This window comes from Odontesthes bonariensis, chromosome 22 (genome assembly GCF_027942865.1).
Source record: "Odontesthes bonariensis isolate fOdoBon6 chromosome 22, fOdoBon6.hap1, whole genome shotgun sequence".
In the NCBI taxonomy this organism is placed as follows: domain Eukaryota; kingdom Metazoa; phylum Chordata; class Actinopteri; order Atheriniformes; family Atherinopsidae; genus Odontesthes; species Odontesthes bonariensis.
The window spans coordinates 20,374,481-20,398,675 of record NC_134527.1 but is presented as its reverse complement, the minus strand read 5'-3'; the positions used below and the strand labels follow the sequence as shown (position 1 = coordinate 20,398,675).

Sequence of the window (24,195 nt, the reverse complement as noted above, 5' to 3'; positions counted from 1 at the left end):
CAAAAACTTCAGAAGATCCACTATTCACACAGTTGTAGAGCATACTTTGAGACTATGGTTATTTAGCTTATTATAAAGATTTTTATATGAATGTGAAAGATGTGAACAATTACAAAGCCAAAGGTTTCTACACCAAAGACAGCAACTCTTTCCTATTGAGGATATTGCACCCTAACTGTTTGAAATGCCTTTAAGCTCTTTCTCATATTGAGAAGTTGAGAAACCTTAAAGGAGAATTTAGTTTTTTTTAAACCTGAACATTATCTCTTGGATATAATACGTTCATCTACTCACCGATAACAGTTTGGTGAAAGTCGGCGTCCTTCGGAAGATATTTAGATTACTTGAGATCCGCGTATATCCATATAACAGGAGAGAACAGTGCATAGACAATATAGACTTTATATAAGGCATTATCTGTCTTTATTTCACCAATTCTTTAAGCCGAATGAATGAATGAACTGACGCGTACTGTCGCTATCAGCACAGCTCATTCACTCCGGTAAGGACGTCCATTGTATTCAAAGTCATTGTCAAAATCTGATAAATATCCTGTCATGTTGCACAAAACTAGCAGTAGCAAACTCTGTGTGAATTTAGCCGACTGTCACAGAGCACGGAGTGAATGAGCTGTGCTGCAGCGGGGCGCGTCGATGACGTCATCCAAGTAGACGCGTGTGTAGAAAGCCCCCGATAGCCCCCAATAACAACAACACGGCAGCTATGAGCTAACAGTGCAATAGTACGCATTCATTCATCTTAAAGTATTGGGTGAAATAAAGACACATAATGCCTTATATAGAGTCTATATTGTCTATGTCTGGTTCTCTCCCGTTATATGGATATGCGCGGATCTCAAGTGATCTAAATATCTTCCAAAGGACGCCGACTTTCACCAAACTGTTATCGGTGAGTAGATGAACGTATTTTATGCCAGAAATAAGGTCCAGGTTTAAAAAAACCCAAAAAACTTCGCCTTTAAACATAAGATCAGCCACTTTCTTGCATACCTTTCTTGAGCAATACAAATTTTGAGCAGTTAGATGTGAAATTAGTGCACACTGGGCGTTTCAACAAGTGGGACTAAAAGGACCTCTCGTCTAGTAATCCCTATAATAAAACAATGAACCTGCAAGTGACCTGAAGCCATTAGTTTTTCCTGATCTATTATGCAGAGGTCAAGTGTTTTACTGAAAATCATACAACAAATATCACACAAATGACAGTGTTCAATGTCAGAAAACAATAAAAAAAAACATACCCGGCTGGATATGGTTTTCAGACATTTTAGGGTATAACATAAGATGGATACAACCATTGTCCATCACCATAGAATGTTTATGGATTATATTTTTGGATAGCTGCTTATTTGTTTTTCTGGGCATTTTTGAGCAAAGCAAACTCCTCCAGGTTTCTATTTATGGGACTGAAATAGTTAATGGGAACTCAAAGAGGAGGAGAAAAAGCATTGGCAGAGTGAGCCTTAGTAATGTAATACTTTCTATTTAGAATAAAGCAATAATTCTACACTATCAGGAAGTATGAGTTTAATGCATTTAGATCTGATCACATATTTAGATGTTTGTTGATTACAGAAGAAATTATGCCAATTCAAATGATGGGTTTGGAGGCATGTTTTGAATTTCAAATAAACTAAAGTAATTTGAACAAACATATCAAACACTGCCCTGGCTCAGAACAATGTGCTTCATTTAATCCATTACCTAGAAACCTGACCATCAAGCTGTGGGTAGTCGTTCCCATCAGGGTGATTTATTCAAATATAAATATGTGGGCTTTGGAGCACTCTTCTATTTCAGGCTGCAAGCACCCGCAGTGAAAAATGAACATGTCATTTTTTGAATAATCAAAACAGATTGGTCCTAAAGCCGCTGTAATCAAATTCTCCTACATATCACCTCAGGGGAGTGTAGAAGGGTTTGACTGTTTTTTTGGCGAGGGGGTGCGCTGCAGTGCACACAAAGCCGCCGCTAACTTCAGCACAGTCAGCTCTGTGTCATCCTATAAATCAGAAGTTCGTGCCACAGGTGGCCCATAGATCACACAGTCACACCATGGTGGCAAGCAGAAACAGCGGATGTGCACACCGCATGCCTTGCCTCCACAGAGGAAATCAATCACCTGGAGTATCTAAGCTGCTGGTACCACCTCCACTTACCCTGCCCACCGCTCCACGCCTCCTACAGTACACCAAACATTAACAGAAGCAAAGGAAGTGGGCCACTTGCTGCTTGGATTGTGCAGCCAGTCAGCGCACATAGTTTCTTACCCTACAGAGGCAGATCAGACCCAACCAGCTTGTTTTTGAGTGATTTCTAAAGATTGGTGAACAACAAGTTGCAGTGGTCTGGGTTTAAACAGAGGACCAGCAGAAGAATGAATTTAGTTGTTTCAGCTGTATAGCTCGCAGCAATGAAATCTATTTACTGCAGAACAAAGAGATCGAGCCTGGTAAATCCAAATTAAAAGACCATACAGTGTAAAGATTTTCCACACACATTTAGGAAATGTATCATCAATATATCAATGTGGTCAGTGAGAATCTAATTATGTCTAATTATGCTTTCATCCAGTGTGGTCTGACTTACACATCTTAGGATCAATTATATCATCTTACTGATATAATGTGCAAGCTGTAGTGTTTCTAGGGTCATGATGGCCATTTCCTCCCTTGTGACTTCTTCAAACACAAGACTGAATAAGTTAAACTCAGAACATGAGCCCTATTAGCACTTTAATTTTGGCATTACTTGGCTTTCACAGTGTAAAAAGAAGATGACACGCCTGAGTTGGCATTGAATGAGGGAATAATAAGTTTTTGATTTTTCAGTCAGGAAAGGAAGACGACAAAACTAAAAGCAACATCTCGAGTCCAATGAGCTGTCACCCTTCTTAAGGTGGCTTCGCAATCAATGCATGTCGATAGGGGTTTCACAGTCCAACCCTTAAGCACTTAAAGTCATGACTTGAGTTGCAGAGTAGCTTCAGTTTAGTTGGTTTTCTTTTTTCTGATCAGTTGGGATTAAAAAAAAGAAAAGAAAAAACAATTGAAAAGAAAAGAAAAGACCCTCTTGCAATGATCCCCCCCCAAAAGATATTTAAACTGTTGAGTTGCCCTTTCCGTTAAATACACTTCAGAAGAGAGTATATTCCTTCCACTCCATAACATTTTCCTCACAGCTTAAGTTGATAGTTTTAAGATAAAGATTTTGCACAGTGAATAACATAAAAAAGACTTCTGAAATTAGTTATGATGCTGAGCCTGTGCACAAAGCACATATGAAAGAAAAATGTATTAAAAAAGACCAAACCAATTCACTTCAATACTTGGTTCAATGTATTCAGGATACCTTCTGTTAATCTAAATAACTTATCCCTAACAATAAAGATCTTACTAGGCAGTTTCACAATGCTGGTTATCAACTTGGTAGGCCAACCCAGTTTTTACAGCTCCTGATATGAGCACGTTTATGTAAAACACGTGGAGCTAGCATCAGATGGCCAATCACAATCATTTCTTTCTAGCAATCTAAAAAGCAACACAGCTGCTGGAAAGCTGGAAGGAAAGGTGATAAAAACTAACAGTGAAACAGTATCTTTGATTCTGGTCAGAGACTGAGAGAGGCCCACTCACTGCCCAAGCACCAATGTCTTTTTTATAGGGGTGGGCAACGATTAAAATTTTTAATCTAATTAATCACATGATTTCCCTGAATAATCGCGATTAATCGCATTTGTACGCAAAATCCAAAAATGAATTCAAAAGTAGTGTATAGCTTTTAGCATTTAGTTTTATTTTAAATGTACTGCCATATAAATGAAAGTGCCATAACATTTGTTGTGCAAACACACTTTTAACATCAGCAATTTTATGTAGTTTTTATGTAGAAGCCTCGCTCCACCGTCTGTTTCGTTGAATGACTTGCTGGTATCAGTTGTGTTTTGCCTTTAAGTGATATTTTAGACTGGAACTAGTGTTTACAGATGACTTTGGTTCTGTCGACTCCGCCGTCTGGAAGAACTTTAAAATGAAAATGGCCGAGTAAAAGTTCCGTACCCTTCTCCATGTTTGGTGGATCCGCCAATTACTTTTCCGGTTCCGCAGCAGACAGCAACAGACTTTTACAAAATAAAAGCCTGTGAGCAACAGACTTTTACAATAATAAAATAAGTGATAAAACGGGTTGTTTGTGGCGTAGTGGGTTGAGCAGGCGCCCCATGTAGACGAGGCTATAGTCAGCTGGCCCCGGTTCAAGTCCCGCATCAGATGGCCCTGTGCTGCCCCTCTCTCGCCCCCCTGCTTCATGTCTCTCTGAACTTTCATTAAAGGCACAAAAGCCCTCAAAAAAAAAATTGTTTTAATTAAATTTTATTTTTTTTAAATAAAACATGCGTTAATGCGTGATAACATATTTATCTGCGTTAAGTAATTAATGCGTTAACGCGAAAATAACGAGTTAACTCGCCCAGCCCTACTCAATTCAGTTTAGAAGAGAATTCATTTGTTGGGGGGGGGGCTATGCTTTTAAAAGTTTTGACCTCTTGAAACCTAACCTGCCTAGGAGAAGGGGCTCACAACTGTAGCAAACCACATGCTTTCCATCTCATGAGATTTATGGCGTTTGTGTGTGTATATGTGTCTCACCTGTATGAGGCGTCCCTGTTCTGCCTGCAGTGTGTTAAGGTCTTGACCCAGGTTGCCTTGCCCCCTGCGCAGAGATTCATAGTCCATTTTCAGTTGCCCCGCATGGGCTGACAGTTTGGCCACCTCCTCTGCCAAGCTGACGAGCAGAGCCCGATCCTGGCCTTTCACTGACTTCAGGTCCGAGTCGTGGTCAGTCAGTGAGTGGAGCAGTGAGGTCTGCACACCCTCCAGACGTATAAAGTTACTGTTGTAGTCAGGACAGTTGGGATCAATGAAGATGTTGATGCGAGAACCATCCCCTCTCTCAACAGTCACCAGGGCATTTGCTTCATCCTGATTTGTAGAGATGTGGGGTAGGCCATCGGACATGGGTGGGGCCTGGTAGTGATTCATGAAAAGGATGGTGCCAGTTACAGTGACAGCCAGCAATACAGCCACGAAGAGCAGGATAGTGCAGAGGAGATAGCTGCAGCTCATCCTCTGTGAGTGGAGAGAAGTTAGAGAAGAACGAAGGAAGGGGAAAAATATGTATTAGAATACCAATTGCCTTAACACCAAAAAATATATATATATGAAAGTTCTGGCCTTCAAAGAGAAATAACTTTCACCCATAACTGAGAAGATCTTTCAATGCTAATTCCAATGCTCAGTGGTAAGTGATGTAATCACATTCCCATCTGTCAAATGGGTTTTTGAATGATTTATGTGAAAATGGAAAGCAGATTCCTTCAAATGCCAGTCTTATTGAAAAGCACACTAAGGAACATAATGGTTCCTGTCCAAACACCCTGCATGTCATGAAGAGTCGCTGAGACATGTCTGGGAAATACATGGTGAAAGATCTGGACTAAGTTTCTGTATTTATATTTGTGAGAGAGGAAAGAAAACATTAAATAACTGAAAAATAGCAATAAGTTCAAGAATTAAAAGGAAACTTCAACAGTCAGAGGAATGCAGATGAATGAGCAGATTTTTAAATGCTCTTAGAAAAAGAAATCTACTGGGGACATCTCAATTAACTGGACTATTGAGCTTTAATGTTTAATGGCTGTTTGGGATCCAGTTCCATTTTTCTATCCAGGGTAGGAGAACAAGCAATGAACAGTATGGCCTGGCTATGCGTGATAAACGTATTTCCCCTCCATCTTTGTCAAAATGCGTCAGCAATTAATCCTTTACTGTTTCTTTTCCTACACAAGATGAGGATGTCCTTTCTATGTAAATATGTGGCCAGATGTGTGTGAGTCTGTTTTCTGTTTGGACGTGGAAGCGAGAGCAAACACATTAATATGCAAATTGGCTGTAGAGGCACTGTAGAGCCCACTAATAGACAGCTAATGGGCTGCTTTATGAGAGAGCTTTATGATTCCTTTAAAGTTAAGAAAATCAATTATCTTTTGCAGGAAGTAATCCTATCAGCTTTGCTCACCCACAGTATTCGGTTAGAGGCCATAAAAAGTAGTAAATACCCAAGACATGTGTGGGTGTGCATATACCATGTAAAGTCCATTTAAAACCCCCTTTAGCTCAATCAAGCAGCATGGAAAATGTGCAAAATATGGTTCGTGTGGGCCTGATGTGGTTTTCATACATGATCTCCATTTGTCGTCCTGGGGCTTCCTTCACCACCTACATGAACAGACAAATATTGGGTCTGGAGCAAGTGAGCAACTGTTGATGAGTCCCTGCTGGATGACTATGCTTGAGGATCTTGGCAGGGATTTTAGAAGCCTGTACCGCAAAAAATTCATTGTCCACCATAGTTTTAGTAACAGTAATATAGCACTGGTTTACATTTCTTAAACATGAGGGATACTTTTCATTACTTTAAGCACAAGCATGTTCAGGTTGATTCATTTTCATGTTTGGTCATTTGTTTGTGGTGAATATTAAACTAATGCTAGCTAACAAGAATGGTGGAGGTCAGGCTGTGGCCTTGTTGACTAAAAGAGCATACAATCAGTACTGCTTTTAAAAATGCTATTAGAATGGCAAATAAAAACACAGCAAGAGACCTGCAAAGAGATGTAGCAGACTGGGGTGATGGCCTAAACCTTTCCTGGGCTCCCAACACAAGAATCCGAATCAGAAGTTTGTGAGTGAAAATCTAAACAAGCCCTGATGCATTTTCGAAACAAATGCAATTGCCTGTTGACTTGATGACTATGAGGAATGGTATGATGATAGAAGGTGCACGGTCTCACGCGTAGAGCACCTCTCCACCTTGTAAGCTCAGGGATGGACGGATACATTTTTGGACTCGTTGGTGGCATGTGTAATATTTCACTTAAAGAGATTTCACATTAAATTCCATCAGATTTAAGAAGGAAAGGTCATAACACACTAATCTCAAAATAGATAAATTAATAAAAAGAGGATAGCAAGATAATGATCCTAAGTAGGGATGCACCGATCCGATATTTGGATCGGATATCGGTACCGATACAGAAGAAAATTCAAGATCGGTTATCTGTGACAATGGGCCAATCCATATGGGCCGATTTTTTTATTTTTTTTATTTTTCCCTTGTCCTGTCCAGCATTGGCATTCATCCAAGGGCCTTCTGCCCCCTCTAGTGGTAAAAAAAAACTTGTTAAGTTGGGACTCCCTCTGATTTTTTTTTTTTTTTAGTTTTTACCAAGCTAGAGAAGCTATTGTTTTGTTCAGATGCTTTTGTAATGGATGTTTAATTCCCATTTGCACTAAACTATATAAAGAGTTAATTGCTATTTATTTGAAAGTCTACCAACCAAGCTAGTGACGCTATTATTTTTTTTTCTCTATTTCAGCTTCTTTATTATTTAATATTTTGTTTTACATTGGATTTTGAATCCCTAATTGCACTGACTGAACCAGTTACACTCGTTATATTTTTATGGATAAGATTGTTTTACATGTGCACAACTATTTAAAAAAATACGTAATTCAGTACATTTATATCTGTTTATTTGTTTTTTTTTAAAAAAAGGAAAGAAATGTTTAAGTCAAGTCTGATGTTGCCTTGCACAAAAGAATGAACCCAGTCTTTTCCTCACAATGAAACTAACCCTTTGTTACCATAATTCCGCGCTGTTTTTCTGTATCGGTATCGGATTGGTATCGGCTAAACCTCAGATATCGTATCGGTGGTGAAAAAAGCGGATCGGTGCATCTCTAATCCTAAGCACACATAATGAAAAAAATAATTCAATACAATTTTACTTCTAATCTTTACTATTCGCAGTCCCCGAAAATTTGATCAAGTGTGGCCAAACTTTTGCATATGACAGCTTGTAAGTTTGGACAAATTGACTGGTGTATACATGTACAAGAGTGTGTGCACACAGAGGGGATAAATACATTAATCCTGATTTGAAACTGTCTCTGAGATGGAGTAGTGTAGTGACCTGTCCAAGGTGACAGACCCCCCCCGGCACACACTTCTTATTGTACAGTTTCTCGTGTCGTTATAATGTTTGATGCATATGTTCACACATAATTCTAAACCACTTCTCTCAGCTCAACTCCTTCAACAGAACAAGAAGCCTGATAAACATACTACGCATGAAAAAACTGGAGCACTGCTTTGTCAAGTCATTCTTACTTCCTCTTGTTTTTCATCCAAATACATCATCACACAGAAGCGCTCCAGGGTAGCAATGCTGCACATAACATTTTTTGTCTCTTTGCTCTAACTCAACATGTAGACCATGACTGCACTAGGAAATCTTAACTCGCATGTCAAAGTTGTTTTTTCTTCTCTCTTTATGAGCACAGGTGCAGCTCAGAGAGTTGGACTATGTGACTAGCCTTGGCTGAGAGTATGTGTGTATCAGGGTGTCTGCGCAGTACATAATGTACATAATGGTCTCATGCTGCAGTGACAGCACTGTAACATTAGAGCAGTTTCCCTAAGGTCCCGTGCCAATGGGCCAGGACATCAGTAAAAACCATCATTGGAAATACACTGAATATTCTCTACATACTGAGTGTTAATGATCACAGCCAGTCTCTACCTGTAGAGAAAGACAGGAGACCAAAAAGATCAGCTAACCATCTATGAAAATTTCTCTTATCTTCATTTTCAAGAGAATCTACAAACCTTTTCCTTGACAATTATATAATATCAAATTTAACCTGCTTCCAAAGAATGAAATATTTGCAGCTTTAGGCTACGGCTACACGAAAGCGAAACGAGGGTTTTTTTGAAAACGGGTACGAAAATTATTGCGGCCATACGGCAACGCTGCTGTAAAGACTCAGGTCCAGACGAAAACGATGAAAAACAATGAAACAATGCAGTACACACGAAACACCTCTAGGTGTGCTGTAAGCCACCCCCACCGGTTACACCAGAACAATAGAAGAAGCAATGCGCATTCGTGTACGCCCCTACTTCTTCCAGCGTGAAGCTCACGTTGTTCCTTCAACAACGCCGCTGTAGTTAGCAGTGTCTGCAGCAGTGCTCCTATCAATGTTGTGGGGTCCATGATGATCGCTGTCTGTCCTTGTTGTGTTGTCTTCTTCTTCCGGATTTTGAATGGAAGCTGCTTTTTGTTCTGGTCACTGACGTATGTGTATACGTCATTGCGTTAGCCATGTGGCTGACGCAGATATAAACAAATCCGTTTTTGCTGTAACAATGGAAACGAAACGACGCCGTTTTCAAATCTTCCCACTCTGGAACCCGTTCTCAAAAACTATCGTTTTGGGGTAGTGGGAACGCCGGCTCCGTGTGGCCGCGACAGCCAAACGATAAGAAAAAGTATTGTTTACAGTGAAAAACGTTTTCGTGTAGCCGTAGCCTTAGTTGCCATGGTGAAGTGCCAAGGTAAGGTGTGAAATACCTTTGTGACACTTACCTCATCAGCCAGACATCCTACATTGTAGCACAGGCCTGATTTTGCGAATTAATATTGGTTTGGGTCGCAGTAAGCATATATTATTCGGTTTTAGAACAATTGTTATGGTAACAGTTATGATAACAAAGACCTAATCAGGGTGTAAAACAGTCATAGTTTAAAGAAACAATGCTGAATTTGTGTTATGAAACTGAAACCCAGCGCCTGTCTTAAACTCCACCGTTTTGCTGAAACATCCATCGACTCGGACATCTGTGACTCCATAAAATAACCTCACTTCATCTTTTGCTCCGGTAATAATTAACAGAATCACTTTAGGACTTTGTCAGTTCCTGGGGCATTTACAGGGATGAATGATGTCACAATACACCTCGGAGTCACATTTCTCCAATACCTTAAGATAAATGAATGAATGAATGCGTACTGTTGCACTGTATACTACTGCATAGTACACGTTCATACATTCACTCCGCTTAAATATTTGTTGAAATAAAGACAGATAATGCCAGATAATGTTCTCTCCCGTTATATGGATATACACGGATATCGAGTAATCTAAATATCTTCCGAAGGACGCCGACTTTAACCAAACTGTTATCGGTGGGTAGATGGACGTATTTTATACCAGAAATAAGGTCCAGCTTTAAAAAAACGAACTTCCTCTTTAAGAAGCTTTCATAAATGACATTGGGGATGTGAATTATGGGAGAACAGTCTCAGAAAGGAAGCAAAATGATCACCTTATTGTATGTATAATGTATATTCAGTGTCAACACACATTGTGGTCACGTGGGAACCAAAATGGTAGAAACTGCTTGCAAGGGAAAAAAAAGCCCAAAAACTACTGTGCCTGAGTGAAACAACTGATCCAGACACCACTTTTGTGAGGACAGATTGATATAAAATAAGAGGATGAAATGGAAGAAAAGAAAAAAGGAGCTGTGGGGAAGGGTTTCCTGCTGCTTAAAAAATAAAATGCAACCACAGTCTGCATCATGTCCCAATAGAATACATGATATCTAAACTCAGCTCAAGAGCTGTGGTGAGGTGATGGCACTGAGGATAGGAGACATGCAACCTTTTTTTGGTAAATTAGTCTCTCAGTCTCACTGCAAGAGCCCATTCTGTAATTAGAAGCTGAATATCAGAACCTCTCCTGTCTCCACCGATGCCATATGGGATTTGATAGGATGCCAGGGGAATTCTGATGGATAAATTGGCGAGGTGTAGAATCAGAGATGGAAATGACGTCTTCTCACACAGGAGAACTGGCAGACTGTTCTTAGGTGAAAGACTTTGGAGGCTCATTGGAAAAGCAGGAAATCAGAGGACATTTTACAAACTATCTGAACCCAACTAATGACTGAAAAATTCAAACGTATTTAAATGCTGAATCGGTGCACAAGAGCAATTTTTAATCGTTTTTTTTTTTTTTTTTATTAATTTTTTAAACCAGTGTTTTTGGGCACCACTTTGCATTCAGTGCATTCGTTTTCACAGTTCACAAATCCTGCCGTCCCATTCCCTGCATTTACTTTGCTGAGATCAGACAATCTACAGGGCCCAGGCTATCTAATTCTCGTGTGTCTGAGAACTGGAGCCGAGGTGCAGCCCTTCCTGTTGCTCAGTGGCTAAATGTAAAGTGTAATATGAAATAATCCTTCTCACTGCCAGTGCCAAAGCTGTAACAAAGCAGAATGTGATGAGAGTCATTGTCAGTGAGTGACTTAATCTCCTCAGCAGGTGAGCAAATCACTATTCATACCCCTAGTTTTAACTGAAATAAATATGGTGGAATATATTCACTCGTAAAGAAAGAATAGATGAGGCAATAAAGGGACTTTATTCACAGCATGGTGAATTTTAGTCAGTTGAAATATTTTTAACTAACCTGCCATTCACCAACTTCCATCCTGTTCAATTTTTACTGGAAATATCACCAATTTTAGCCCTTTTTGGGTAAATATTCCAAAAACTTCCTAGTGTTCAAGCGTATTCAATGTGAATCTTTGATAATGGTTTTCGATTATACTAAATCTAACAGATTTTAATGATTGTTTTGTTTAATTTGTGCTATTCCTCCTACTAAACAATCCCTATAATATGCCACACTCGAATCACACAATAGACATATAACTATTCTCTTACTATCTTTTCACTCACTATTTTATTTTACAAGCAAGCAAGAATGTGGACACAGGGCCTTACCTTGGCCGGAGTCTCCCTGGCAGTTTCTGAATCTGACCAGCGATGTTTGAGTTGAGAGGAGCTGGGCACACATTCACAGAACGTCTGCATGGGACAAACAGACAGGGCCACCAGTGTTGGCGTTTGTTCAACTCACATGTGCAATCAAGCATGCTAGCACATGTGCACAAACACACACACATGCAAACAGAAATACGCAGAGGGACATGGCTATTGGATCTGCATTTAAATAGCTGAAAAATGAAAGCACTGTATGCATTTTCTGAGCCAAACCCTCGGATCTAATCTAAAATAATTGTTGAGGGATAAATGCCGCTCAAACTGATAAATTACAGCCACCTACACACAAAAACGCAGGCTGACATTGACAGATCTGAATAGGCATCTACATCAAGTATCACTGAATTCAATATTTGATGACAGGCTGAATGCATCCATCTAAAAATGGCTTTGCAAAACCTCCCTACACAATTTCCTCCTATATAAAATAAAGACAAATGAAAAAACTGTGGGTAAGTGTGAGATGTGTGTGCAAGCAAGTGCTCACTCATGCAAGCGAATGTGGGCGTTTGTATTCAATATTTGAACATTACGTTCTTCAGTGTATGAGCCTATCCCTGCTTATATGTGCATTTGTCTAGGAGTTGTTCTGGCTGCAGCACAGATAAAAGCAGACTAATTATGAAAGCAGCAGCTTTCTAATGCGCCAGGAGAGCACGTCGTTCCGTGACCTTAAACACTGCTGATCCCACGGTGGAATTGCTCAATTAGCCTGGGAAAATAACACCAACACTAAAGCACGCACACAACTGCCTACTTAAGAGTGGATGAATAAACAATAGCTATAATTGTATCAGAATATGTTCTCTATGCAGGCTTGGTGTCATAAATTTGTTTGCATGTGAATATACATTACTGAAACACAATATGCTACTTAAACCTGCTGTATGACACACAGCATGCTTACACTCTGCAGCAGTGTAATGAGAATACTTTGTATCTGCATTAATGGTCAACCATTGGACGGTAAAACATAACTAGAGGTTGAGGCTATCGTTTTTTGCAGATTTTGATGTTGCTTTTCTTATTGGTCACTGCATGAGCAAGTCGTCATGTCAACAGGGTGCTATGATCATTTATAGTCACGCTGGATTCACTGCAGTCTTCATCTTAAATGGTAGGTGATGCTACTGAGATATAGACACCACTACCCTGTTAAAATGGCACAAGTCTGACGGAAAGTCCAATATGCAAAAACAAACGTAGTTACAGAATTTCAACTGGTCTGTTTTACTTTCAAGCAATATTTGATGTTTTTGTAACATTTGCTATAATTTGCCATTGCAGAACCTTCTTGGTTTTGTGATGAATCCTTCACATGCCCATCGAGCCAGACCTGCTCGTACATTCTTTCTGGTGGTTTTTCCTTTTTTTTTTTTTTTTTTAAACGCAAACACTCGTGCTGTATGCAACAGGTTACAAACATCAGGAAGTCCTCAACTGGCTGAATTGTCAAGAAGGCTGAGCACAAACCTTAAGACAGCTACCGGTACATCAGTTAAATTCCAATGATCCTTTGCTCTGTGAGGAGCGAGAGCTATGCAGATGCAAATATGCAACCATAAAGAGAGCTTAAAACATCAAGAGAAAAGCTTCTGCTTGTTTTGAAGTACATCAACCATCTTGGAAAAAAAAAAATCCTCTCAAGTAGGAATGTTTGGTCAGTTTTTACAAATTTCACAAGAAAATATTGGTATTTTGCAGCATTTCAAACTGTTCTCTGCTAAAATGTAAACATGTGATACTTTGAATATGTACAATGCACATTACGTTGCAGATGTATTGATTTCACATGTATGCAACATTCACATCCTAAGCTGTTTTACAGATAAACTGGAACTTTATGTGCATGTTTGTTCATTTGATATATTATAGCATATAAAAAATATGAAGTCCTATTCTTGTGAGGTCCTGTTACATTATCTTGCCATGTCTATAATTGGACTGTACTTATATAGCACTTTTCTAGTCTTGTTGATCACCCAAACCGCCATCACACTAAAAGCCACATTCAGCCATTCACATACAGACCCATATAGCACAGCTTAGTCTATACAGTGCTACAAGCCACACTGTGCTTTTTTGAGGTAGTTTAGTGTTCGGGGAAGCCAGGTACTGACCACTAACCTTACAATTGCCAAACGACTACTCGTCCTCCTGCTACAGTTGCATGTACTGTATGGCTTCTAAAGCATAACAACATATTCACATGTGCAGCTGTTCATGTGCAGGACTCAGACAAATGTTTGTTTTTATAGCAGCAGCTTCACATCCCACAACTGTAAAAAAACAGAAAGACCAAATTCTCTAGTGATCCTTAAAGGTTTTGGTAAACAAGTGCCTGCTTATTTAATTAACGAACATTGTGTTCATTACATGAAAAAAGTGGATGTTCAATATTCAATCACTTTATCAGAACATTTCCTTACTGATGAACTGGCTGCCCACAGGGGGCTAATGAGAGCAGCTTAGACAAAAACAAACAGCAACTGTGCGGGTTTTAATAAATGACTTTAAATAGATCCTAAATGTCCAACCTATACAGTTGGTTAATAATTCTACCAGGATTCAGTGTGTAGGAGAGACACTTCTCACATTCAAGTCAACTCAATTTAACATAGAAAATGAACATTTATGGAGTTGTGTACCAGAGCAGTTCGTATGTTTGTTGAGCCGGTTGTCAGTAAGTGTGAGGTGCTGTATATTCAGCTCACGCTTTAATTATATTGATAGATGACCAATAATTCACCCCTTTGCTCTGAGCATTCCCTTCCAATGTGGGAGACATTGGACGGAAAGAGGAAAAAAGAAATAAGGGAGAGAGAAAAAAGTTAAGTGATGGTGTTGGTTGCTGGGTGAGTGGATGTGCGAGATATGAGAGGTGTGTTGAATTATAATGAGCAGCCTTAGGGTCAGCGATAGAAATCGGTGTCTGTTCTGCCTAAAACATTGCAGCTGTCTCTGCTTTCAGTGCACAGAGGAGCTACAGAAGTACATAACTAAATAAACACAGACTCCTCTATGATATGGCTAAATAAACTAACAAATGAGCTCCACGGCAACGTCAATTTCAAAATTCAATCGGTATATCTCAAAAACCTAGCAGTAAAAATAGGAGCACCTATTTAATCCTGTGGAACGAGAACATTAATTTACACGTGCACCAACATACACAGGGATGGAAAGTATGCTCTAGCTTTATGTGAAACAAAAAGAAAGAGAGAAAGAAACAAAGAAAAAGAGTAGAGAGCATACACACACACACACACACACACACACACTCACAGGTGAACTCACACACACAGAACAAAGGTTGTGTGCTGCAGCTGCAACCCACTCAGATTCCTGACACTCCCCCTTCCCATTACACTGAGCAGCATGTATCAGAGCTTTAGTCTGCTTATCCCCCTGTCTGCTAATGCTCACATTGGGGTTCTTTGTTGCTTGTGCACAGGACCATGCACATAGGCACCGCAATAAAACACCAATATCTGTGGGACTTCCTGCTGGCAGTGGTCTCGTGGGCATGACAGCTTGACAATGTTCGTCATGTCTTAATCTGACTCCACAAGATTCACCAGAAGATAGGATTTAAACTTGATAGAATATTTTGGCTTCTTATTGGTTGGACGTTACACACAGAATCCTATATGATGAGGCACATCTGAAAAGTCAGGAAGGGCTCAGACTTATCCTGGATGTCCCTGAATGTGCACGTGAACACTTTTTGAATGAGTCTAAATCTTTCAGGCAAGAATTCTAGCATTATTTCTGAATATTTGGATTGCTTGAAAATGTTGTTTTTGGCATATATTAAATTACTTGGAAGAACACCTATTTGGGAAAGTATGTAACAGGGACTTTAGTAAGGTGTGTTTGAATACTTCTAAGCCTTTGATGTGTGGAGCAAGCTTTGCATAATTTCACTTGTGGGCTCACTAATCATTTTGCAGGACTTGCAGACTGCTAAATGAGAGGACTTCAGATGACAAAAGGATGAAAACTGGAGAGGATAGAGGCAAGAGAAAGGAAAATAAGAAGTGCAAGGATGTCGTGCCATTTTTAAAGGGCTTTACTTGGAAGTTGCTGCACTGTCTGTAAACATAGCTATGCTCTCTAAAACCCACAATGAAATGGAACATTTAACAGTGAATACAGGCTTGAATAGAGCCATTACAACTTTAAAAGAAAAGAACAAAAAAGCCAATGAATTCCAGATTTTATCCCAAAATCAAGAATCTGTTCAGATGAAAGGTGAAACATCATTAAGTGATTGGAGGCATTTTTGTAACCTCGAAATGCATCGGCTATATCATTCAGCACATAAATGTTAATGTTTTTTTTCTCTTTATAAGCCCAAGAGATGCTTTATAATAAAATAAGATAAATAATAAATGAAAAAAAACTTAAAGTAAATCCAAAATATATGTACATTGTATATTTAGCTTGAAATTTAACAGTTACAAAGGAGACTTAATGTGCTTGGAAAACTACAGTTGCAGACTATGTTACAAATAAAGACAAATGTGACTGTAAGAACTTTTTATAAGTAAGAACTTTACATAAAAAAATTGGAAAAAAAAATACTAAACTATCAAGCATGAGCTATTAAGATACAGTATTATCCATTTTTTGGGGCTCACAAAAAAGCACATAGATATAGGAGGTCAGAGAAGATCATTAAAGAGTATAATAGCGCATCAAAAGGGCATCTCGAAATCTGCTACAGAATCAACAATCAAAAGTACAGTATAATGAGCATGACATGCAAAACTGCAGAAATCCCATAAGTAATAATCATCCATATGCATCATATCTATAGCTTAGACATCATGTCAGTTAATATCAATATTACATCCAAGATAAATGTTATCTAAGCAATTAGATACTGTAAATTTGATCTTTTGGGTGTTAACCTACTGCCTTCAGTGCAGCATTAAAAGGAGAAAAAAACTGGCAAAATATTGTAACATCGACAAAAGACTTACATTCCGTCTGTGTCTACATTCTCTTCTGTAGAGCACTGTGATTTAGGTGCAAATATTTTAGAGGACACTGCCATTGTGGATGTAATTGCCTGCATATCAGCTCTTGCAGACTTCAATGGGACGATTCCCTGCATAGCTGAGGACAGTGTTGGAAATTTTTTTTTGGATTACCTGGCTACTAGCACACAAAAAATGATCACACAAGCCAACAAAATACTGTGATTTGGCAGCAGTTAACAGGTATTATGGGATATATGATGGCAGATCCACACTGGTCTGTTTTTCGTGCCTTCAGTCCATACAGCATATACTGGACTGTTGTATTAATTGTCCAGTGTGAAAAATAAACTTTTGAAACTCTTTCCTCTATTTGTAGTTTCAGAGATTTTCCACTCAGTTGCTGATTGCCTGATTGCTTTGTCACTGGCTCTGCTCTGGCTCTGCACTCTCCATGTTTTTATCCTACTTGACAGATTGCTCCCACCAGGTAACACTGAGGGTCTGTGTCGAAGCCACGTAGGCTCACCACTGGGGTTCTGCAAGGTTCGGTCTTGGGTCCTCTTCTTTTCTCCCTCTACACATCATCTCTTGGTTCTATTATCCACTCCCATAACTTTTCCTACCACTGCTATGCAGATGACACCCAGCTGATTCTGTCTTTTCCCCTTTCTGACACTCAAGTGGAGGCACGCATTGCTGCGTGCCTGGCAGACATCTCGGGGTGGATGTCGATGCACCACCTCAAGCTCAACCTGGACAAGACTGAGCTGGTGTTTCTCCCGGGGAAGGGCTGTCCCTTCCTGTCCATCAGCATGGATGACTCCGTGGTAACACCAACTCAGACTGCGAGGAATCTGGGTGTGACCCTGGACGACCAACTGTCGTTCTCGGCAAACATCGCATCAGTGACCCGTTCCTGCCGATTCCTCCTCTAAAACATCCGGAGGATTCGCCCCTTCCTCACCGACAAGGTAGCGTAGGTGCTCATCCAGGCTCTTGTCATCTCCCGCCTGGACTACTGCAACTCCCTCCTTGCTGGCGCCCCGGCTTCTGCCATCAGACCTCTGGAGCTTGTTCAGAAAGCTGCTGTTCGTCTGGTGTTCAACCTCCCCAAGTTATCCCACACCACTCCCCTTCTCTGCTCTCTACACTGGCTCCCTGTAGCTGCTCGCATCCAGTTTAAGACTCTGGTGCTGGCCTACAGGGCAGTGGAAGGAACAGCTCCTTCATACCTCCAGGCTATGGTCAAGCACTACACCCCCACCCGACCACTTCGCTCTGCGGCCTCCAGGCGGCTGGCTGCCCCATCACTCAGCGGTCCCTGCGCACAATCGACACGGTCACGGCTTTTCTCTGTTCTGGCACCCCGATGGTGGAACGATCCCCCCACTGATGCGCAGGCTGAAAACCCATCTCTTCAGGAAACACTACCCAGATCCGCCCCCCTTAGGACATCACCTGTTTCGTCCCAGCTTCCTACGCACTTATTTGTTTCCTAAATTGTCTTTGTTTCCCATTTGTCTAGGTACCTAACTTTACTCTAGCACTAGTTATGCTCTTAGCTGTTTGGCTTTGGAAGGAAATGCACTTATGATTCTTATGATTCTTGTGACCTGAAGTTCTTTTGCCTACCGATGTTGAACACACTTGTAAGTCGCTTTGGATAAAAGCGTCTGCAAAATGACCGTAATGTAATGTAATGTAATGTAATGTAATGATAATTTGCAGGTTAGCTATTTTGGGCCAAAACAAAATATTCTCTCACTATATTCCCAGGACTTTTGTCGAGTCAAACTACACAACCAGTCACTATTGGAAAAAACATGATTTTGATGAACTGATGCCTGCTGTAGTTTTGTGTTAACATGTCGCACTGCTGTGAGCCCAGAGTTCTGCGTTTTTGTGCAGGTGTATATTAACGATGAGCAACCACCTTTAGCTTATGTGGTGGGATCCAACAGTTGAAATAAGAATGAGAAAAAGAACACGTGGACTGTACTTACTCACTTTATTTAACATAAAGTATCAATGTCAGTCTAAGTGTCCTCCGAACGGAGATGTGTCCTACCCATACCGCACTAACTCTGTACATCCGTGAAACACAATCAGCTGCATCAGCTAAAATGTATGCATGCAAACACTGAGAGAAATGCTCTTCACCTTCAAAATAAGATAGCATGCAGACAAAGAAGAAAGAGGAGAGGGCTGCAGGGGACCAGAGGGATGAGTTCAATCCAAAGAGACAAATCACCCGCTTTACCCTCCACTGCTCGTCCTTGGAGCTTTCAGAGGGAGTGATTCTGTCACCCATTGTCCCTGAGATGTACACACACACATGAATGCAAAAACACATGATTGCAGCTGCTATTATTAAAAGAATACAATTGCTATATTACAATTGGTTTGAATGGCTTGCTTGAAAGTGTCATGTGAAATGGCAATACTAGCTCAAATGTGGAAGATTTCCAAATAATTAGACACCCAAAAGATCAACTTTATTCATGTCATCTTTAATTTTATCTAATATCTTTTCTCCCTTTCCCCCCCTGTTTTTGCCATCCCTAGACACTTGAAAACAGAAGTTTGTTGTCTCTATGCATTTACTCTTCAATTTGACAGATATTTTTTCTTTTCTTATCTATTTTATGGAGTTGTTTTCCTGCCTTCTCAAATGTCTTCCTAAATATAATACTGGGATGTACAATTCAAATGAACTTGTCTTGACATGAAATTAAACTTTTATGTGGAAGATGGTTCGCTAAGTATGTAAGATTTGAGTATGACTTCAGAAAACGTCAGAAACATTAGAGTCAAGAACATCAGTGTGCAATTGCTGGATAGTTATCCATGGGGGATGTATTCTAATGTGGATTAAAAATGCAAAAAACAGCACTACGGTGAAAGTAAAAACGTTCTTATCACATGGAGAGTTTTCAAGAGCAGAACAGCCACCTTGCTGATGCATCCCCAAAACACACAAAGGGGTATCTCTTTTTTGAAGGAACAATCTCATTTCTCCATGAAATACAAGGGGGTAATTACGATGCTGTTCACTTAATGTGTGTCAGGAATAATCAGAATCATTCTCATCAAGGACTCCTCACATCTTAACTTCAGAGCCGTATATGTCTTTCTGTCTCCGTTCCAGTCCCACTTCAATTTCGCTTTTTGAAATTGCAGGCCACTTAAAGCTGTGATTGCAATTGCAAGCACAGTTAAGTGCACCAGAACAGTCACACAAGCACAAGACTCAGAAGTACCTTGGCAGACAAACACGTTTGCTGCACACACCAAAAGAGACACACCGTTAAAGGCTGAGATGGATCTCCGCCCCACAGCTTTGCTATTTTAATAGCAATGTGATGAAAAGTCAGGCATTTTTTTCTGACGGACAGAAATGAAGAGCCTCTGCTCCCGAATGTAAACCTTTGCACACAGCTCTATGTTCAAAACATGCAGGCACTCATAGATAATACATGTATGTTATGGATACTTGTGTCTTCGCTTCATGGTACAGCTAATTTGTAGAATCCAAGTAACCCTTCAGGGTGTTCTTTCACATATGCATGCAAGGGTTTTGGCCTCTAAGTGTCTTTCTGTGTTCACCTGTTTCTTTGTGCGTGGTTTGCGACCGTGCTTGTGTGCAGGTGACTACCAAAATCTTTAGGATCTTTACATTGGCTTGAAAAAGAGTTCAGATTTTGTTGACAAGTGTGGGAAACAAATGGTGTTTGCACCTTTAGTCATACATTGTAGATATGTGCATGTGTGTGTGGGAGTTTGAGTGGATGTTCAGTGCTTCATTTATGTAATAAATTGCATGTATTTGTGTGTGTGTGTGTGTGTGTGTGTGTGTGTGTGTCCACGTGACTAAAGGTTATCGTGGTTGAGTGCTATCGGGTGGCAAGTGCTGCATGTTCACCCTCTCCCTAAGGGGAAGTAGTGTTGTAGTGGATATTGGTCTTCTGAGGTCATGGGTTTTAATGAACTCAACTTTCCTACCACAAACTTCAAGTTCTTCCATCACAAAAACAACAGTTCCCAAAACCTATCAAGGCAATATCTCACCTCTCTGTGCTTCATATGCTGGCAAAGACTTAGCATCGACTTAGGTTAGAACATCACATTGAAGTTCTGTTCATGAGCGTCAATTCAAATGCTTAACAGTTCAATTCAGATCAATTGTTTTTTTTTCTTTTGCTTTAGTCATACATTCCATCCTAGTAAAAGTGAATGTGCAAACATTGCTCCAGAGCTGGCTGTGACAACAATATGCTAACAATGTAGGGCCACAATTGGTACTAGTCATGTCAATTTTCTTAATGGGGCTTGCACTACAATGGAAGTGTTCTGAAGTTCTCTGCTCCAAAGCCTTTTTGACAGTACTGACAGTGAAAGCCGCAGATACTGCAGAACTGGGAAATATATATGCAACATAAAAGTGCCTCTTGATAGATTGTGTGGGGGTTTAATCGCTAACTTTTCAAGAGGTTGTATTAGTCATAGGGAAAAGTTATTGGAATTGTCTAGCTGTTGCGAATGTCAGTTTAAGCTCTGTCGAATATAGATGCTTGGTCACTAAATTATGAAAAGAAAAGAGTGAATTGATTCTGATAAACTCAGGGCAATAACTATGCATGGCCTTGCAATAAGTAAAATTACTATTGTCATGGCAGATGAGGATGGGAACAGGAAACAAGATTAAGCGTGCCATACTTTAGTCACTTTATTGAATAGACATAATCATTATAATCAATATAAAATATGTATTTTCAATTGAAAACCATAAAGGAAACAGGAAACTATAACTCTCTATACATTTTCAAATGTCATCAGGGGTTGTGGTTACACTTAACAACAAAACAAAACGAATGAGATCAATGATTGCAATGATTTCCCAAACAGGTTATGTCAGGTAACACTTTTCATTGCGCTTAAAACATTTATGTCTATGCAATACACATAAAAGCAGAACTAATAGGATGCACACTGCAACAAAGTTGTGATCATCTTGCCATAGTATCACATAACTTACACCACTTCCACGGTGGATCCCACAGGAGTAATCTTCCGGTACATGGTGACTGATGGCGCTTTTCCACTAGCTGGGCACGGCTCGCCACGGCTCGGTTTGGTTGTGTTTCCATTACAAACGAGTATACTTCGTGCCTCCTCGACGTGGGCGGGGTCGTTGTAACACGGCTGCGCGTGTTGCTGCTCACCCTGTGGCTTTTTGTCGCAGAGAAGGCAAGAGAAGAGAGCCAGAGAAGACTCCTGGCCGCCAGACAAAACAGTATTGAAAAGTACCAGAGAGTTTTGTGACGAGCTTCAAAAAGACGACGTTTGGAGGTAAGCTAACGGTTGCTAACGCTAGCTTTTATTATCCGCGTTATGACGCTTCTAGTGACGACACTCATCGCCCAATCAGTGGAAGGCAGTCAGCTGACGTCATGTTTTAGTAACGCTTCGGCCCGCTTGGAACCAGGGCTGAGGTGGTATGAAAAATCGTCCCGGTTGCAGGTACGGCGTGCGGTTACATGCTGCCATTCCGACATACCGACATTCCGACATTGACGTTCAATTGTCGGAATGGTGACATTTTTTTTAAGAAATGAAACGTCCCGTCATTCCGAATTTCATTTTTTCTTTTGTCGGAATGGCGGTATGATTTTTTCTTTTCAACATACCACCATTCCGACACGCGATTTCAGCACCACACGCATGGACAGCTCGCCATGCAATAATAGGGCTGCACCAGCTACAAATGCCCGAGAGAGAGACATTCCAACACGCAAGACTGATCGCACCCACTCAGAAATTTACTGATGATGAGGGCTGACGAGGGGCTCGTTGTGTAGCCAATATTTCATTTGGCAGTGTAAAACGAATGCTATTTGTTTTTGTGACAATTGCCTCAATTTATTTTACCTTAAACCACTGAGAATGCTGTCAAAGTGAAGCCTCACAACAGCTGGTAGGCTAGATCTTTATCAGGACAATGGACACTTGGGTTCACCGGCAGATAAAATTTCTTAAATTTCGCCGATTTTCGAAGAGTGGCATTAAATTTCATCTGGGCGGCATTAAATTTCATCTGGGCGGAATGAAAGAAAGATATGTCTGGAGAGAGCTTTTGTGTGTGCGCGAGTACTTCCGGTGAAAACTTCCGGTGATTTGACAGCTAGGGCGTCAGGTTAGGGCCAGTGGCCGTAAACAAAGGTTAACTTATAGCCGAGAAGAAAGATGATAATGTAACGTAGCTAAAAAGACTAGCTTTCTTCAGTAGCCTAATGCTTACCGATTTAGCAAGCCTAGCAGCCTCGTTGCTAATGCTAGCCGCCGTAACGTTACCAACCATACCCGACGTCACGGAGTTGGCTGAGCAGGTTATGGAGGGGCTGGCAGAGTTAACTTCATAATGGGTGAGTGCAGGTTTCATTCACTTGTTTTCATTCTTTCACAGGATTGATTCACTTCATTGGTTTATCCGATTGCTGGCCGCCGAGCCATTATGTGTCTGGGTTTGTGTAGGTTACTGATCATGGTTGTTAGCCGATAGTCAGGTTGTGTGATGTGTGTGTATTTTTTCTATGGGTACATGCCATTGACTGAGCGGTCTGTGCTCGTTTTTTATTTTTATTTAATTAGATTGGAGATACTAATTAATAGTGAGGGGTGGGGGGGCTGGTCCCAGGGAAAATTGCCAGGGCCGATTTTCGACCCTGACAGCTCCCAACAAGTGTCGGAATGGTGGTATGAAAGTGTCGGAATGGTGGTACCAAACTGTCGGTACGGCGGGATGTCGCAGTGGCGTCATGTCTGAGTGACGGGATGTCGGAATGCCGGTTGCATACCACGGCGTGCTAGTGGAAACACGCAATAGCGCGCCGAGCCGAGCCGAAGCGAGCTGGTGGAAAAGCGCCTTAAGTCATAAATGGACCCATTTCCAGTGGCCCATGTGGGTAAAGTAAATATCGTGCCCATGTGGATGAACACAGAGGGGCTCCTACCAGGTTAATGTATTGGAATAAGTGCATGAATTTGAAAAAAAAGCAAAAAAAATATCACCAGTTTCATATTGTTTTCCACCATTTGCACTCCTTTCTTCTGCTATGTTCTAATTACACCAAATGTTTATCACAAATTCACAAGAAAAAGTATTTCATGGAGCATCCTCTGACACTATAGCGCAACAGTAGACATGCTGGTTTTTTTAGCCAAGGAAAGGAGGAGAGCATAAAAGTCTGGAGGAGGGAACATGTTGGATATACAGCAATAATGTGTCATTCAAAAGGCAGTGTTGTGCCAGTTCACAGCTTTTCTGAACTAGTTCAAGTTCGGTTCATACATGCTCAAAGTGAACAGTTCACGTTCAAAGTTCACAATTTTAATTCTGAACTAGTTCAAACTTCAGTTCATTTTACTTTTTTCG

General features: G+C 40.5%; 2 protein-coding genes across 3 annotated transcripts in view; one reads left to right on the top strand and one right to left on the bottom strand.

The window, feature by feature from the left end:
* Positions 1–24,195, top strand: part of LOC142373353 (uncharacterized) — a 314,679-nt gene that overhangs the window by 170,434 nt on the left and 120,050 nt on the right. The window lies entirely within an intron of this gene.
* Positions 1–24,195, bottom strand: part of fibcd1b (fibrinogen C domain containing 1b) — a 115,935-nt gene that overhangs the window by 70,702 nt on the left and 21,038 nt on the right. Inside the window, exons 2-3 of one of the 2 annotated variants that reach the window (XM_075455373.1) lie at positions 11,716–11,799; positions 4,667–5,146 (exon numbers count right to left, since the gene is read on the bottom strand). In XM_075455373.1, coding sequence (XP_075311488.1) covers positions 4,667–5,146; positions 11,716–11,799 — 564 coding nt within the window. The remainder of the gene's footprint in view (positions 1–4,666; positions 5,147–11,715; positions 11,800–24,195) is intronic. The other variant, XM_075455374.1, reaches the window with a different exon arrangement.